Source organism: Neofelis nebulosa, chromosome X (genome assembly GCF_028018385.1).
Source record: "Neofelis nebulosa isolate mNeoNeb1 chromosome X, mNeoNeb1.pri, whole genome shotgun sequence".
Classification (NCBI taxonomy): domain Eukaryota; kingdom Metazoa; phylum Chordata; class Mammalia; order Carnivora; family Felidae; genus Neofelis; species Neofelis nebulosa.
Window position 1 is genome coordinate 98,560,584 of NC_080800.1, and position 16,809 is coordinate 98,577,392.

The following is a 16,809-nucleotide window of genomic DNA, read 5'->3' on the forward strand; positions in this document are numbered from 1 at the left end:
GGAAAGCAAGAAGACCGTTCTAAGTGCTCTATAATACTTAGCTATTATTCCTATATAACGGTTAGTTATTATTCCCATGATTGTCGTTGCAGATGCCGTTATTTTAAATGTCCTTACCTGGTGTTCTTTACCAGTTTCTTCTTCCCGCTCCTCTATTTCTGTGTCTCTTTTATTCTACCTGAATTTTTTTCAGCTTTATTGAGGTATAATGGACAAATAAAAATTCCATATATTTAAGAAATACAGCTTGATATTCTTTTTTTTCTTTTACAATTTGATATTCTGATATATGTATGTATACATTGTGAAATGATTGCCAAAATCAAGATAACTAACATACCGTTACCTCACGTAGTTGCCTTCTATTTCTGGAAAGAACACTTAAGATCTGCCTTCTTGGGGTGCCTGGGTGGCTCAGGCACTTAAGCGTCAGACTCTTGATTTTGGCTCAGTTCGTGGGTTTGAACCCTGCGTCAGGCTTTCTGCTGTCCATGCAGAGCCTGCTTGGGATCCTTTGTCCCACTCTCTCTCTCTCTCTGCCCCTCCCCAACTCTCTCTCTCTCAAAAATAAATAAACATTAAAAAAAAAAAGGGATTTGGGGCGCCTGGGTGGCTCAGTCGGTTGGGCATCCGACTTCGGCTCAGGTCATGATCTCGCGGTCCGTGAGTTCGAGCCCCGTGTCGGGCTCTGGGCTGACAGCTCAGAGCCTGGAGCCTGTTTCGGATTCTGTGTCTCCCTCTCTTTCTGCCCCTCCCCTGCTCATGCTCTGTCTCTCTCTGTCTCAAAATAAATAAATGTTAAAAAAAAATTAAAAAAAAAATAAAAAAATTTAAAAAAGGGATTTGACATTTATATTTATGTATTTAAAAAAAATTTAATGTTTATTTTTTTAAATGTTTTTATTTATTTTTGAGACAGAGAGAGACAGAGCAGGAGCAGGAGAGGGGCAGAAAGAGAGGGAGACACAGAATCTGAAGCAGGTTCCAGGCTCTGAGCTGTCAGCACAGAGCCCGATGCGGGGCTCGAACTCACAGACTGCGAGATCATGACCTGAGCTGAAGTCGGACGCTTAACCGACTGAGCCACCCAGGCGCCCCTAATGTTTATTTATTTTTGAGAGAGACAGAGAGAGACACACACACGGAGCGTGAGCAGAGGAGGGGCAGAGAGGGAAGGAGACACGGAATCAAAAGCCGGCTCGAGGTTCTGAACTGTCAGCACAGAGCCCAAAGCAGGGCTCAAACCCATGAACTTCAAGATCACAACCTGAGCCAAAGCCAGAGTCTTAACTGACTGAACCACCCAGGCCCCCCTACATCTTTTTGTAAAAAAAAAAATTTTATTTATTTATTTTGAGAGACAGAGAGAGAACATGAGCAGGGAAGGGGCAGAGAGAGAAGGAGATAGAGAGAGAATCCCAATCAGCCTCTGTACCGTCAGCACAGAGCCCGACTTGGGGCTCAAACTCAGGAACCGGGAGATGATGGCCTGAGCTGAAATCCAGAGTCAGACGCTTAGCTGACTGAGCCACCCAGGTGCTCCTGACATATATATCTTAAAAAAAACAGTCTATCCTCTTACCAAATTTCAAGTATCAATATGGTATTGTTAATGTACTCACCATGCTGTACATACGGTCTCTAGAACTTATTAATCTTGCATAATTAAAATTTTGCACCCTTTGTCCAACATCTCCCCATTTTCCCAAACCTCGGCTTCTGAAAACCACCATTCTAATCTCTGTATGAGGTGAATTCTTTTAGATTCCACATATAAGTGAGATCATGCAGTATTTATCTTTCTGTGTCTGGCTTCTTTCTTTCTTTCTTTCTTTCTTTCTTTCTTTCTTTCTCTCTCTCTTTCTTTCTTTCTTTCTTTTTAAAATTTATTTATTTATTTTGGGATAGAGAAAGAGAACCAGCAGGGAAGGGGCAGAGAGCAATGGAAACAGAGGATCCTATGTGGGCTCCGTGATGACAGCACCTTTGTCTCATGTGGGGCTGGAACTTGAGAACCATGAGATCGTGACCTGAGCCGAAGTCAGATGCTTAACTGACAGAGCCACCCAGGTGCCTCCTGACTTATTTCATTTAGCATAACGTCCTCCAGGTTCATCCAAGTTCTTGTAAATGACATTCCCTAATTTTTAAAGGCCAAATGATATACCATTACACACACACACACACACACACACACACACACACACACACATGCATTTGTTTATTTCACCACATGGAGCCAGGAACAGTGGTGATTCTACAAGTTTCTGGGTCATAATGGTCTAATATATCAGACACAATTGAAAGAAAACTCATGGAATTTTACCCTTCACACCAGATTACAGCAGAGGGACACGGTGTACCAGGCTCTAGACTGGAATTTAATGTGCAAATGATACAGCTTCCTGGAACAAACCTGAAGAGTCCGTGGTGTCCCAAGATAGGGCAGTGAACACAAAATCTGCTTAGCTTTTAAAAAAAAAAAATCTTTATTTTTGAGAGAGAATAAGTGGGGGAGGGGCAGAGAGAGAGGGAGACAGAGGATCCCAAGCCGGCTCTGTGCTGACAGCAGAGACTCAAATGCGAATGCGGGACTCCAACTCACAAACCATGAGATCCTGACCTGAGCTGAAATCAAGAGCCAAAGGCTGAACCGACTCAGTCACCCAGGTACCCCGGGTCTGTCTATAACTTCCTCCTCTTCTTTTTTTTTTTTTTAAGTTTATTATTATTTTTTTTAGTACTCTCTATACCCAATGTGGGGCTCAAACTCATGACCCGGAGATGAAGAGTCACACGCTCTTCCCACTGAGTCAGCCAGGCACCCCACCTCCTCCTCTCTCTAAGGCTGGAATTCTATATGCAAATAACTCCATTGAGATCTCTATTTCATCATTGCAGATGCAACAAAGTGTAAGTTCTAAAATTATTGAGGTAATCAGGGAAATCTAAATGTAGGCGACTGGGCGATGATTCCAAGAGATTATTGTTGTCACTGTGCTTATGTAGCCGAAATTTCTGGGTTTTTTTGGAAAGTCCATACAAATAAAGATGTAGAGATGAAAACACATATTGTCTTGAGGTTCTTTTATTTTTTTAGAAGATTTTTAAAATTTTTATTAAAAAATTTTTTTAATGTTTATTTATTTTTGAGACAGAGAGAAACAGAGCATGAGCGGGGGAGGGGCAGAGAGAGAGGGAGACACAAAATCCAAAACAGGCTCCAGGCTCTGAGCTCTCAGCACAGAGCCCGATGCGGGTCTCAAACCCACGGACCACAAGATCATGACCTGAGCTGAAGTTGGACGCTTAACCGACTGAGCCACCCAGGCGTCCCTAAAGATTTTTTTTAATTTTTAAAAAATGTTTATTTTATTTGAGACAGAGCACGCACAGGGGAGGGGCAGAGAGAGAAGGAGACACAGAATCCGAAACAGGCTCCAGGCTCTGAGCTGTCAGCACAGAGCCCGATGCGGGTCTCAAACCCGCGAACCGGGAGATCATGACCTGAGCTGAAGTTGAAGTCTGACACTTAACCGACTGAGCTATCCAGGTGCCCCTATGTTTTTAAAAAAGATTTATAAAAAAAATTTTAAAGTAATCTCTACACCCAATGTGGAGCTCGAACTCACAACCCCGAGATCAAGAGTCGCATGCTCCACCAACTGAGCCAGCCAGGCACCCCTTGAGTTTCTTTGAAATTGTCACAGCAAGAAGAGAAGAATGAATGGAGGAGAGGAGTTTTGATAAAAGGAAAGGATGGACAGAAGGAGGGAGGAGAAGATGGAGGAAGGAAGGAGAGAGGACGAAAGGTAGGGAGAGAAGGAAAATGGAAGGGATGTAGGGGAGGGGAAGGGAGGGAGGGAAGGAGACAGGAAGGGAGAGGAAGAAGGAGAGAGAGAAGGAAACTGTTTTTCCATACTTCATTCCGACTTCTTAAGAATTCTGTGAGTTGACCATCACTAGTTTAGTAAACAGTGGTAGTAATAGGAAGAGTTGCCCTATTTCCAGCTGGGGAAACGGAGGCACAGAGACAGGAAGGCTTGCCAGTGTCGTGAGGTGAGAATATACCATGAAAGCAGAAGAACACGGCTGTGCCCGGAAACCAGACACGCGTGCTCCACCCAACTCCAGAGCCTGCTCGCTTGCCTCAGCCCCCTGTTCTCTCCTATAACATTTATGAAGGCGGAAGGGGTGGTTAGGGGCGCGGTCGCCACTCTAGCTGATGAAAGGTGCACACGTCACCGTAATGCCACTACACACACAGACGTTTACATCCCAATTCCAGGGGACGCCTCATGCACCTTGTGGACCGATGTGGCCTCCAGGCAGGGACTCTGGCTCTCCACCTTGATCCCCGAGCCCAGTAACTGCAGTGAGCCGAACCCAGAGCCATCTGGGACTCCCCTCCAAGAACCTCGTCCTAAAACACTGTTTTCATGAGTCTCGCTTGCCCCAAACTTACAGGGTTCCATGCTCCCAGATGCACATATCCCAACACCTCCCTTGAATTCGACCCCAACGTAATATTTAAACTTGATTTCCCTGCTGGATATGGAGTTCTCTGCAGGCTCTTCTCTAGCTCCCTCTCGAGGTCACGCTCCACAGCCACCCTGGCTGTGTCCGGGTTTCCTGAGCTCAGCTTTCTACTTCTTCCCTCCCGGGGTTGCTCGTAATACCCTCTCCTATTGTCTCTGTTTGTACGGACGTTTGTTTATTTAGAGAGCACGCACGCACGAGTCGGGTAGGGGCAGAGAGCCGGAGACCGAGAACCCCGAGCAGGAGCCACGCTGGGCCGGAGCCCCATATGGGGCTTGATCTCACATCCACGACATCACGACCTGAGCCAGTACCAAGAGTCCGTCGCTTAACCGACCGAGCCACCCAGGCGCCCCTCTCCTCCCCCCTCTAACTGCGGTTCTGCGCACAGCCTGCTTAGCATTTACCAAGCGTTGGCTCACTCTGAGACGTGAGGGAAGCCCCACTGCTCCCCGAAAGCCAACTCCGCTTCTACCAGGGGCTGCCAGGAACAGTCTTCAGAGGTTTGGACCCTTGCCCACTTCCACCAAGCTGCATAGCCTTGGGAAGGTCCCCCAACCTCCCCACGCCTCCGTCGCCTTGCTTCAGTAAGCAACAGTGACGCCTCGCGCCGCTCTCCTCCCCTCCCCGCGGACGGCTGCAAGATTCGTCAGCCAGGCCCCGGTGCGCAGCCAGCACTCACGTGAGGTCACCAGCACGAGCAAGCGCGGCCGCGTTCACTCCACAGGCCCGCACACGCACCCAGGGGCGGGGGTTATGCTCCGTGTCCGGCACCTTCGATCACGGCGAGGGCCCAGGCACAGCCCGAGCCCCCTCAGCCCTGACCCCTTACCTCCAGCATCAGCTCCGGTCGTCGGAGCCCGTCCTGTGGGCCTTACTTCTATCACCTTGTACACTTCTCAGCTCAGGAGAGGGGGTACCATCGTGACCCCCATTGTACAGATGCGGCCCGGGGGGCACAGGGATGTCAGCTGATCCACCCGGGCCACAGAGCAACTTAGTGGGGGTGGGGCTCCATCATTTTCAGCTTCTGTCTCTCATGTGGGCTGATCCCTCCGCTCAGACTGGGAGAAGCCAGGGCACAAAGGCTGGGTCTGCGCTGGAGGCGCTGCCCACACTACCTGCCACGGGGCCCTGTAAGCACAGCAGGCCACGAGGTTTGGTGACGGGAGCCCAGGTAGGTACACACAGACATGTAGCGGGGCGCCTGGCTGGCTCAGTTGGGGGAGTGTGACTCTTGCTCTCAGGGCCATGGGCTCGAGCCCCACGTTGGGTGGAGAGATGACTGAAAAAAAGAGTTAAAAAAACAAAGACCCCAAATGACATGTAGCCCTGGAGACCTGGCGGTCGCAAGAAAACTTTCTGTCCTCGTTGTCAACTGCCAGAGAACAACCAGCACCTGTCTTCTCTCATGGACCCTTGCGAATAAAGAAACACAAAATTGGCTGAAATCAGAAATGTGAGACAGTGTGGCGTGGCCACTGGAAATATTTTATTTTTGTCACCTCAATTACTCCCGCAGCACCCTGGTGAGGTGGTGGCTATTGCTGTCCTCGTTATACGGATGAGGACACCTGAGGAAACTGAGACTCAGCAACTCAACAGGTTAGCCAGCTAGCCAGGGCGAGCAAGCCGCGACGCACATCCCGGCAGGCTGCCTCCAGAGCGCCCACGGCCATAAACCCGGCACATCGAACCCCAGTCGTGGCTATTTTTGCTTAGGACGAGGCTCCATTCGGTTGTTAAGGTTTGCAAAGTGTGAAGTTACTGAAGAAAATACTGCCACAACTGATGCCAAGGTAGGGCAATAGTTGTCTCGGGACACGGGAGGGACTGGGATGGAGCCAGCGGGAAGGCTCCATGGGGACGGGAGACACGAAAGAACGCGTCCCCTCGGCGGTCACGGAGAATCGCAGCTAGTCCAGCACAAACAGAATGAAAGCCCTCGTCGGTCGCTCACGCAATAACTAATCTCAAGTCAAACCTGGGCATAGGGTGTCCAGCCGAGGCGGGGGAGGTGCCTGCGGCATTCAACAAGGGCCTCCCTGAGGAGGAAACATCTGGTTAAAGTCGTCAGGAGGACGCAGTCACCTTGCATCCCTTACCACCTCTTTGAAAACGAATTGGTCCGCAAACCTCTTTTAGTTAGTTTCTTACCCATCCTCCAGGGGCATGAGGCAGGGGCACTTATCCCTGAGACCCAGTGGGTGAGGTGACTAGGGCCCGTGATGCATTTAGGAACCCACAGAAATGATGGAGTGTCTGAATTCAAGTGGGGGTGAGGAGAATGGCCGTGGGGTAAACGAGGGATAAATCGAGCACGTTGTCGAGCATAAGGCCCACTGTGGGAAGCTGTTTTCAATATTTAGGATATTAACGAGTCTTGGAACGTCAATAAAACAGTCCTGGCGGGGAAAACCACAGAGCCCTCAATCTGCTCTGCTCCCTTTTATTTGACAAGAAACAAGCATGCATACCATTAAGTGGAGTACAATATTTGCTTACAGGTTTCCTCTGTTGATGTAAAAGTGACATACGAAGAATGCACAAATCTCAAACTTACATTTGTTGAGTTTTGACAAACTATATAAAACTATGTAGAGTCACTCTTTATCACGGATTCCTTGCTATACCCCAAATCTCTTGTCCCTTGTCTCTTTTCTGTACTCACCTGGAGAAACCAAAACCCTACATAAATTCAACTCTCCGACCAATAAAAATGTACCCCTGCCGTAAGAAAAATAAATAAATAAATAAAAAAGGAAAAGGAAAAGAAAAACAACCAACAAGAAACGAAATTTATTTAGGGGTGCCTGGGTGGCTCAGTCGGTTAAGCATCTGGCTTTGGCTCACTTCATGATCTCTGGGTTCATGAGGTCCAGCCCCCCATCGGGCTCTCTGCCTTCAGCACAGAGCCCCCTTGAGATCCTCTGTCCCTCCCGACCCGCTTGTGCTCTCTCTCAAAATAAATAAACTTAAAAACAAAAGAAGTAAACTTCATTTATTCCCTCAGCAAGGGCTCAGGAAGATCTTTCTAGAAAAACCGAGAGGCTGAGGGAAGGGAGAAATGGCGGCGGGAAATTACCCACGTCCAAAAGGTCCCAACCCTTGAGGGACATGCATGCTTGTATAGAGAAATCTATAGCTAGAGGCATAGCTGCTGTGCAGGAATGCTTCAGGACTGGCGGTTACAATGAGACAAAGAAACAAATATTTGAAAAAGAAAAATTGCAAGAAAAAAAAAAAAGCAGGAGCTTTGTGCACTTTAAGCAGCCTTGAATGCACTGTGCAGGTTTGTAGCCCTGCACCGAGATGTAGCTTCATCACTGAAATTCTGGAGGCACCGGACTTTCCCAAGGGGCACGTGTGGTTTTATTTGCATAGTGCATCTGAGCACCAGGCACGATCAGCAACCCCAAGCCCCAGCTCCTGTTCCCGGGTACCCGGGAGTTTGGCGGGCTCTAACTTCAGCATCTCGCTGAAGAAACTCAAGAGTGTGCCACCTCAGAGCTGATCACATTCGTTTGATGACTATTCGCTGCTTTGTACCGGCTGCTAGGTCCAGAGGTTGGGGGGTGGGGGTGGGGCTGGCCCAAGAGAGATTGTCCCAACATTTCTGCCAGGTCTCCAGACCTAGGGTGAGGTCTGTCTCTCACCCTATGGAAATGGGCAAACACAATGCAGCACAGCCCCTTGCTCGGGAGTGGGGGAGACATGCCGCCAGTTTGGGGGACACGAGCTAAGTTACAACCGAAGCCGCCAGCTCTGGTTACCCATAGTCCCCTCCGATGCCTTAGAGCAAGTGCTCCCCACCCCAGCCCTCTTGGCAGGAGCACCCGCCCACTTGGTGCCCAAGCCCAGCCGCATGCGCACCGCGGCGAGCCCACCCCCCACTAAAGGGTGGTATATATAAAGCGCCTAGCCCGACGCTGGGTAGCTGAACTCGACGGCACGGCAGCGTAGCCGGAGCTCAGTGGCAGGCCACCGCTTCATGTGTGACCCAGCGATCCAGCAGATCCAGACGCAGATCCACACAGGACGGCAGAGGGATACTATGGATCCTTTCAACCAATTCAAGCGCGAAGTCACGGGCTTCCCCAGCCTGGGAGTCGACGAGGACCGGGAAGAGCTGCGTGGTCTGTGCCCGTCGGGACAAGCGTCTTCGCCACGTCCCAGAAATGAAGGGTCCCTGGGCGAGGGGAGCGGTCTGGCCACCCCTCAGATGCCTCCCCTGGTCTCCTCCCCACAGCCCGGGCTCTGATGCTGATATCTGTCTCTGGATTTCTTCTTTTGCAGAAAGCAAGAAAGTGGGGATGTCGCTTACCAGAAACGGAGAGGCGGAGAAAGCCAGGGCCGAGTTCGCACCTGAGCAGCAGGCGGCAGGCATACGAATCAAGGAGGAAGAAGACAGCGGCGACGACGGTGCTGGTTATGGCCACAGCAATGGCAGAGAAGGGGCCGGCAACGTGGGCGCTGGATATCCGTGGCCCCCGGGCTGCGAAACCCGCGATGTGGGCTGCGGCCGCAGTCCACGGCAGTGGGAGCAGGTGGAGCCGAAGCAGGAGGAGCGCTTGCCCCCCTCCGCGCCTCCCGCTCCGGCTCCGGCTCGGGCTCCTGCTCCCGCTCCCGCTCCGGGAGGGAGGCAGCCGGCGGGCCCCCGCATCATGTTCACCCCGCTGCAGGTGCGCCACCTGGAGAGCTTGTTCCACTACACCCAGTATCCCAGCACTACCATGCGGTAAGTGGGCTTCTGCGCTGGGCGCCTGTGCGGGGTTCGGGGGGAGTGGCTGGGGTTGGCGGGGGGGGGGCGGCGGGAAGAACGGGGTGGTTCTGTGGCGGGGGGGGGAGACCGCGGCGGAGACTGGCGGGGGGAGCGACGGCGGGAACGGGACGGCGGCGAGTGGGGGGGTGGGGGGGTGGCGCGGAGGCTTGTCACGTGTCTCTCTCCTCGTGGCTGAAGTAAAACCTACCCGGCCCTCGAGGCTGCGGGTCCCGCGCCTCCCTTGGTTTAGGCGGGAGCTGAGGGCTCTGCGGGTGGGGACCAAGGGGGACGTTCGCGTGGAGGGGAACATCTGGAGCCGGAAAACTGTCCGCTGCGGCTAATAGAAGAAAGTCCTAGAAAATCCTACTAGAAGCGGCGGGGGGGGGGGGGGGGGGGGAGGGGAAGAGGGGGAAAGGGGGAGGGCGAGAAGTCTGAGACGCGGGAGCAAACGGGCTAGTAGGATCCCGCCTTTGCTTAAAATGGTGATAAATCTGCTCGTTGTGGATTATTTCTGCCCCGGTTTTTAGTGTTATTTTTACATTTTAGTGTTATTTTTAAATTATTGACGTATTTGAGGTAATCCCAACTCACTAAAGTAATCCCAATTTATGTATTTTAAATACACCCAACGTGGGGCTGGAACTCATGACCCTTGACGTCGAGAGTCACAGGCTCCTCCAACCGAACCCGCCAGTCGGCCCTGCCCTGATTTTGGTATTTTTAAATAGTGCACCGGAAAACGGTCTCGAGTAGTGAATGTTCTGCATTGCCTTAAACTTTGCTAGAGGTCTTTAAAAATCAATTAAAATTTAAAAAAGAAGAAAAGGGGCGCGGCTGGCTCAGTCCGTAGAGCATATGAATTTTGATCTCGAGTGGTGAGTTCAAGCCCCATTTTGGACCCGTAGCCTACTTAAGAAAACTGTAAATCGGGCGCCTGGGTGGCTCAGTGGTTGAGCGTCCCACTTCATCAGGTCGAGAGATCTCTCAGCGTTCTGGGATTCCAGCCCCACCTCTGACTTTGCCTGAAATGCTTTGGATTCTGTCTCCCTCCCTGTTCACCCCTTCCACGCTTGCGCGTGGCGCTGCCTCAACTATAAATAAGCATTTAAAAAAAAAAAAGAAAAGAAAACATAATAAAATTGAAAAAAAAATTAAAATTAAATCGTGCCGAAGGAAAAACTGCCCTCAAAGGAAGCCTCAAGCTACCCCTTACAGAATAGTGGGGGCGGGGGTGGGGGGGAGAGTGTATGTGTGTGTGGTGTGTGTGTGTGTGTGTGTGTGTGTGTGTGTGTGTGTGTGTTGGGGGGTGGATGGTGGATGGCAGGGGGGAAGTTAGTGATAGAAAAACGTAACAAAGCACGACCAAGGAATAAACAGCAGTTTGTGCCATCCTTTAGCCTCTAGTGGGAATGTACTCTTAACTGGGTTCATTACTGATAGATAAAGAGAGATGGGGGAGGGGACGGGATGGGAGGGGAGGGGAGAGACAGAGAGAGAGAGAGAGAGAGAACGCATGTTGTTTTAGGGCTCTAATTTATCATTTTTTATTTTTATTAAAAAATTTTTTTTAACATTTGTTTATTTTTGAGACAGAGCATGAACGGGGGAGGGTCAGAGAGAGAGGGAGACACAGAATCTGAAACAGGCTCCGGGCTCTGAGCTGTCAGCATAGAGCCGGACACGGGGCTGGAACTCAGGGACCGCGAGATCATGACCTGAGCCGAAGTCGGACACTCAACCAACTGAGCCACCCAGGCGCCCCTTAGGGCTCTAATTTAACCCATAAATTGGGTAAGAGCAATGACTGAAAGTCCATACAGATAGTTCCTCAGTCAGATTCTTTTTCATTTTGGTGTTGATAACACTAAAAGAAACTGAATTAGAATGTCACGTGTTCTTGGGGACTGTGCCTCCTTTACCCAAGACTTGGCTTCCCTTAAATTCTTTGTCAACTGAACCTCACTGTAAATCCTGAAATGGCGTGACTTTTCCTAGTGCAGAAACTGGTTCATAAAATGTCACTGACATCTCCCCGAAAACAATTTTTCAAAAGATGAGTGAAAAATCCTATATTTTAACTCACCGCCAACTCCATATACTGATCCTTGCGATTTTTCTCCCCTCAGCCAGGAACTTTCGAGATTCATGAATGTGCCTGTAGCCAGACTGCAGGTCAGTAAACCCGAAAAAAACAATTTCGCTGGGAGCCATTTTAAACCTGTTTCAGGATTTGGGGCACCTTGGTCATAGACTTTCTCTCGTTTCTGTGTTTTTGTTGCCTTTTTTAGATTTGGGAAATAAGTGTTGAACTTTTGGGTCTTGCGGAGGGGAAGGTGGGATACATAAAGCCCAGGTTTTGGAAATTGCCCATTACCAGAGGGAACATGATTTCCTAAAGGAATGAAAAGATTGGTATAGTATAGTATCCCTTGCATACACATATATATACACCTTTGTCTAAGCTACACCTTACCGTATGTACTTTCTTAGGTCACTAAATTAGACTTATAATACACATACTTTTATAATTATATGTCACATGTATAGTATACTTATTTTCACGTGCAATATATATTTACGTGCTAATATAACTATACGTGTATTTTATATATATTATAAATACAAAAATATGTGTGTAATGGAGTAAATATAAATTATATAAGATATACAATACATTTAATTCGTAGAATAATGCTTATATTTATCTAAAGTAGAAATACACTTAATATATAAATGTACATATAAAAATATGTAGTATATTGCACGTATATTCCTTTTTTAAGTTTATTTATTTTGAGAGAGAGAGAGAGAGAGAGAGTCTGTGCGAGCAGGAGAGGGGCAGAGAGAGAATCCCAAGCAGGTGCTGAGCTGTTAGCACAGAGCCTGACATGGGGACTTAATTCCCCGAACCCTGAGATAATGACCTGAGCAGAAATCAAGAGCTGGACGCTTAACCAACTGAGCCACCCAGGCGCCCTATGTGGTGGTTTTCCTTTTGAATACGATCTTTTGCTCTAGGATCCAGACTAAAGCAATTTTATTTTTTAATTATAAAATTCGTTTGATTTATTTTTTAAATTTTATTTAAAAATTTCAAAAATGTTTTTGATTTTCACTGCTTAATTGCTTTTCGTTTTGTTTTGTTTTGTGTTTTGTTTGTTTTTTTAACATCTATGATTTGTTACTCTAGGATTTGGAGTAAGGCAGTTTTCTTTTTTAATTAAAAAATTATTTTATTTCAACATTTTTAAATTCAATCAATTCCAATTTGGAGCTATTGCTTTTAAGTGTTTGGTAAAGGGGTGTGGAGAGTGGCAGGCCTCCACTTTAATTTCCCAGAATTCTTTGATCTGTCAGCCTGAAAACATAGTTCAAGAGTAGATTGTGCATTATGGTAGACGTGGGAGGGGGGAGTCGCAACCTTCGAAATCTGTCCAAGACAAAATAAACCCAAACAACAATTTCAAACAAGGTTGCATCAGCTCAACAAAGGGGGAAGCCAGTCTAACGAGGTGGAGGGTAAGGGGAGAATTATTTGGGGATATCACTCACGTTCAAATTTGTGAGAGTACCACACGCATTAGCGAATGGTCCTTCGAGGAATGTCTAACACCTGAGATTTTGGTCTTCTTTTTCTGTTTTTAAGTGTACTTATTTATTTTGAGAGAGGGAGAGACAGGGGGCACAAGAGCAGGAAGGGGGCTCCCAGCTTGCCGCTGTCAGCGTGGAGCCCTCTTGGGATCCTCTGTCTCCCTCTCTGTCTGCCTCTCCGGCCTCGCCTGCTCGCGCTCTCTCTCAAAAATAAAAAAACATTAACAAAATTGAATCTCTTGACTGCCATACATGCCACGTGGCAGTGTTAGTGTTAAGTCTGGTCGTTATGTCACATTATCTTCCTGGTACGTATCTATCTCAAAAGTGGCAACTTTTACCTTGTGACCGACTCTAGGCCCTTCCTCCACCCACCCTTCTAGCACTCACAGATCCGATGTTGCTCCATGAGTTTGTTGAGCTTTTTTTTAGATTCCACATATAACTGAGAACATAAAGCGTTTGTGTGAAGAACATTTTAATGGGTGTCCCCTCGACTATTTCGCGAATTCAGTTAAGAGTTGTTTTGATAACCCACCTCAGTTAGGCTGCTTGCACTTGTGTAGACTTGGCCTCTGGTAAACTTGGATCCCCCAAAAGGAGCTCCCAGCACCGGTTTCTTTAGACTTTTCATATTCAAGCAGCAGAAAGACCAAGTAACTACGAAGCTGGGAGAGGGAAAATGAGGCAACAGAGAGAGTAGAGGCCCTTAGTCTCAAGTAACCTTTGCCAACTGGGAATGTCTACAAATATTAAATACAAAGGAATTCCATTAATACGATGTGGAAAGGACAGTGGAGTCCAAAGGACAGGTGTTTTGTTTTGTTTTGTTTTGTTTTGTTTTGTTTTTTGTACTGTTCATAGCTGGCAGATAGGCGGGAGGAGCCATTTTGTGACTCCTCTCCCACATGCTTAGCTGTCTCCCTAAAGTGTCAGTTTCGCCTTGTTGCCTTAGGAAAACCATATGACTTCACTTATGTGTGGAATCTTAACCGAACAGACAAAACAGAAGCAGACTGTAATACAGAGGAGAAACTCTGTTGCGGGGTAGGGGGAGAGGGACGGGCAAAACAAGTGAAGTGGATTAGGAGGCGCCAAGTTCCAGTCATGTAGTAAATCGGTCCCGGGGATGAAAAGTACAGCAGAAGGAATACAGTCAAAATACAGCAATGACTTTGTATGGTGATGATGGTGATCACACTGATCGTGGTGAGCATTTTGTAAGGCAGAGGAATGACGAATCACTGTGTCGTCCACCTGAAACTACCATAATATTGTATTGTCAGCTATGCTTCGACTCAAAAAAGAAAGGAGAAGGAGGGATGGGATGGGGCTCTCCTGGTTGAGGAGAGGGGCTTAGGGGGCCCTGCCCTGCTGGGCAGCAGCGGCTCCTGTCCAGGGTCCTGGAACTGTAGCCAGAGCAGAGGGCGCTGACCGGGTGCTGAGCCCAGGGAAGTCTGGAGGGTGGGGCAGGGTGGAGGGTGCAGAGTGGACAACGGTGCTGTGCCTCTTTGCCCCCGAACTGCTGGCTGGGCAGAGATTTTGAGAACTTGAGTAAATGTGGTCCTAGTCAGGCTAAACCTTCGTTGCCCCCGAAGTGTAAAACGTCCAGGTGCTGTCCGGTGCTTCAGCTTAACTTGTGTCCCAGCAAGACAAGCCACAGGCTCCTGGGCCCTCCAAGCCCAAGCCTCGCTCACAGAACCATCCTTTCAACTATGAAGAGGTTTCAGAAAACGAATGACCCTTTAGTCATCCTTCAAAGAAACCTTTGGTTTCAAAATCCCACACGTGCCTATGGATTATTTACTGCACATTGAAGACGGGCTTTGCAAACTGGGGGTTGTCGCCCCAGCAGGACTGTATGCTGAGCTTCCCCACAAGCAGGGTGACACTAGCCTAGTGATTAGGAGTCCGTGGCAGCTGGACAGCTGAGGGCCAGCTGTCAGGACACAGCCCAGCACGTGTAAGAGTAACAGCAGGGACGGAGTGCCATTCCTCAGCTACACCTGTTTGTCAGGGTGGGGAAAAATAATACGCGAGGTGGGAGGACAGAGTGAAAGCAATAAGCCAAGCCACAGCCTGGCACGTAGTGCACCGGTGCCGTCTGAGGGCGAGCTGAAGGGAGACCCCTCGGTGGTAACTTTCCTAGGATAATTTAGCAACAAGGAAGTAGCTTCCCTGGTGCAGTTTAAAACCCTGAGGGTGTAGAGAGTAGCCTGCTGGGTTTTTTTTTTTTTTTCATGTATGACATTCAATGCTCCACATACTAAAACGATCCTTTTTTCTCTCTGATTGAAGGTTTGGTTTAAGAATAGGAGGGCCAAGTTGAGAAGACAGCAGAGGGCACTGAGGTACAGAAACATGCCTCCCATGGCCATGGCCCCCCCTTTCAACTTTAACGTGGGTGGACCCTACCGTGGCATCTTCAATCGGGGGCCAGATTGTGTATGGATGCCTCAGGAGCCAATGATGCCGGGGCCACCTCGCCCGCCCATGCAACCCTTTCCTCCTATGTTCCTGCCTCCTCCTCCCTGGTTGCATCCACCTTTCCCTCCCTGTGGCTTCCCTCCACTGTTTCGTCACTGTGGCTGCCCTCCACCTTTCCCTCGCTATGGCTGTCCTCCTATGGCCCATCCTGGTGCGGTACCACCCGTGGCTCTTCCTTAATCCTTTTCCCAAAGAATGGGATCTGTGACAGTTTTTTTCCGAGATGTTTTTGAGCCAGATTCAAGTTTCTGTATCTGTCGCCAATAACGAATAGTTCATTAAATGTGTGCTGAATGTATTAAAGAGAAGTCAAATTCACTGACCCTCTATTTTAGGGCACTTTTTACGTTTTCAATAAAGTTGTGAATTCTCTACAATTGTTTTTGCGTGTGGTGTGGGGTCAGTCAGTTGCATGGGCATTGCCATTCATAGGGAAAAGCGAGGACACCTGCTCTCACGCAGCACTGTCCCTGAGCCACCATCGGCAGGCCAGGCACATCCCCGAAGGTGCCCACGTGCCCGGGGCAGGGTTACAGAGACCCACCCTCTCCTCGGCCACCCCGTCCTCCCGCCCCGCGCGCAAGCCCGACCCCGCAGAGGTGCAGGAGCGGGTGGCTTCCGGGCGGGGCTGGGCCCCAGTCGCCCCGAGGAGCTGGGGCACAGCCGAGCACTGGCAGGGAAACTCGGAAGGGGCTACTCACAGCTCCCGGAGAAGCGGCAGCCGGGTGTGCGTCTGGTGCTCTCCAAGTTGCGTCCGGCGCCTGCCCCGCGGGCGGACCAGACCGGGCCGCGCGGCCTTCCAGCGGGAGGGTCCGGCGCCTGCGGAGGCACCGCGAGGCGAGACCCCCTTCCAGGCCGGCGCTGGGCTCGCTCTCTCTCCCCTGTCCCCCACTCCCCAGGGGTGCAGGGCCCGGCATCGCTCGGCCCCCAGCTCGCAGCTGCCCGGCACCTTTCCGCGAAATCCTTCCTATGGCCCGCCGCTCTCGCGTGCGGTCATTTCAAGTCCGCAGCTGAGAAAGGACCTGGGTCTTTGTCCCCTCGGACTTGGGGTGGCGGAGGGGCTCCTGCGGAACCGAGACCGTGCACCTGGTGCCCGATCGGGTTGTTTACACTGGCACACACAGCCCTTCTCGTTGCCAGGACGACCCCGGCCCCGGGGACGAGTTTCGCCGGTGCACCCAAAATGTCTCCCCCCGTCCCCCAGGTTTGGGTTGTGGCGCCGCAGCGGGGTCTGTGAGCCGGGGCGTCGCGGATCTCCCGGATCTGATATCGGGGGCCACCCCCACCCCCCCCACCCCCCCGCGGTGGCGATGGTTCCAGGCCGTGGCCTCTGGTTGGCGGAAGCGTAGGCTCCCATCGAGGCCGGTCCCCCGCCCCCCGCCCCTCCCCCAGCGCCGCGAAGCCGCAGGCTGTCTGCGTAGCCGCCGCCG

At 50.0% G+C, this 16,809-nt stretch overlaps 1 protein-coding gene and 1 long non-coding RNA gene across 3 annotated transcripts; one reads left to right on the forward strand and one right to left on the reverse strand.

Moving 5' to 3' along the window:
* Positions 1–1,875: 1,875 nt before the first annotated feature.
* On the forward strand, positions 1,876–15,756 carry LOC131502818 (homeobox protein ESX1-like). Of its 2 annotated transcripts, none has more exons than XM_058713858.1 (4): positions 1,876–2,670; positions 8,836–9,277; positions 11,428–11,473; positions 15,191–15,756. In XM_058713858.1, the coding sequence occupies exons 2-4, from the start codon at positions 8,853–8,855 to the stop codon at positions 15,557–15,559; spliced, it is 840 nt and encodes a 279-aa protein (XP_058569841.1). In that variant the 5' UTR covers positions 1,876–2,670; positions 8,836–8,852; the 3' UTR covers positions 15,560–15,756. The 2 variants fall into 2 exon arrangements, with proteins under 2 accessions (XP_058569841.1, XP_058569840.1); XM_058713857.1 differs by lacking the exon at positions 1,876–2,670 and adding an exon at positions 8,531–8,675.
* Positions 9,400–16,298, reverse strand: LOC131502825 (uncharacterized). The gene is made up of 3 exons (XR_009257208.1): positions 16,081–16,298; positions 11,385–11,456; positions 9,400–9,667 (listed from the first exon to the last, which is right to left on the reverse strand). It is a non-coding gene; the product is annotated as an uncharacterized LOC131502825 (long non-coding RNA).
* Between the last annotated feature and the right edge of the window lie 511 nt (positions 16,299–16,809).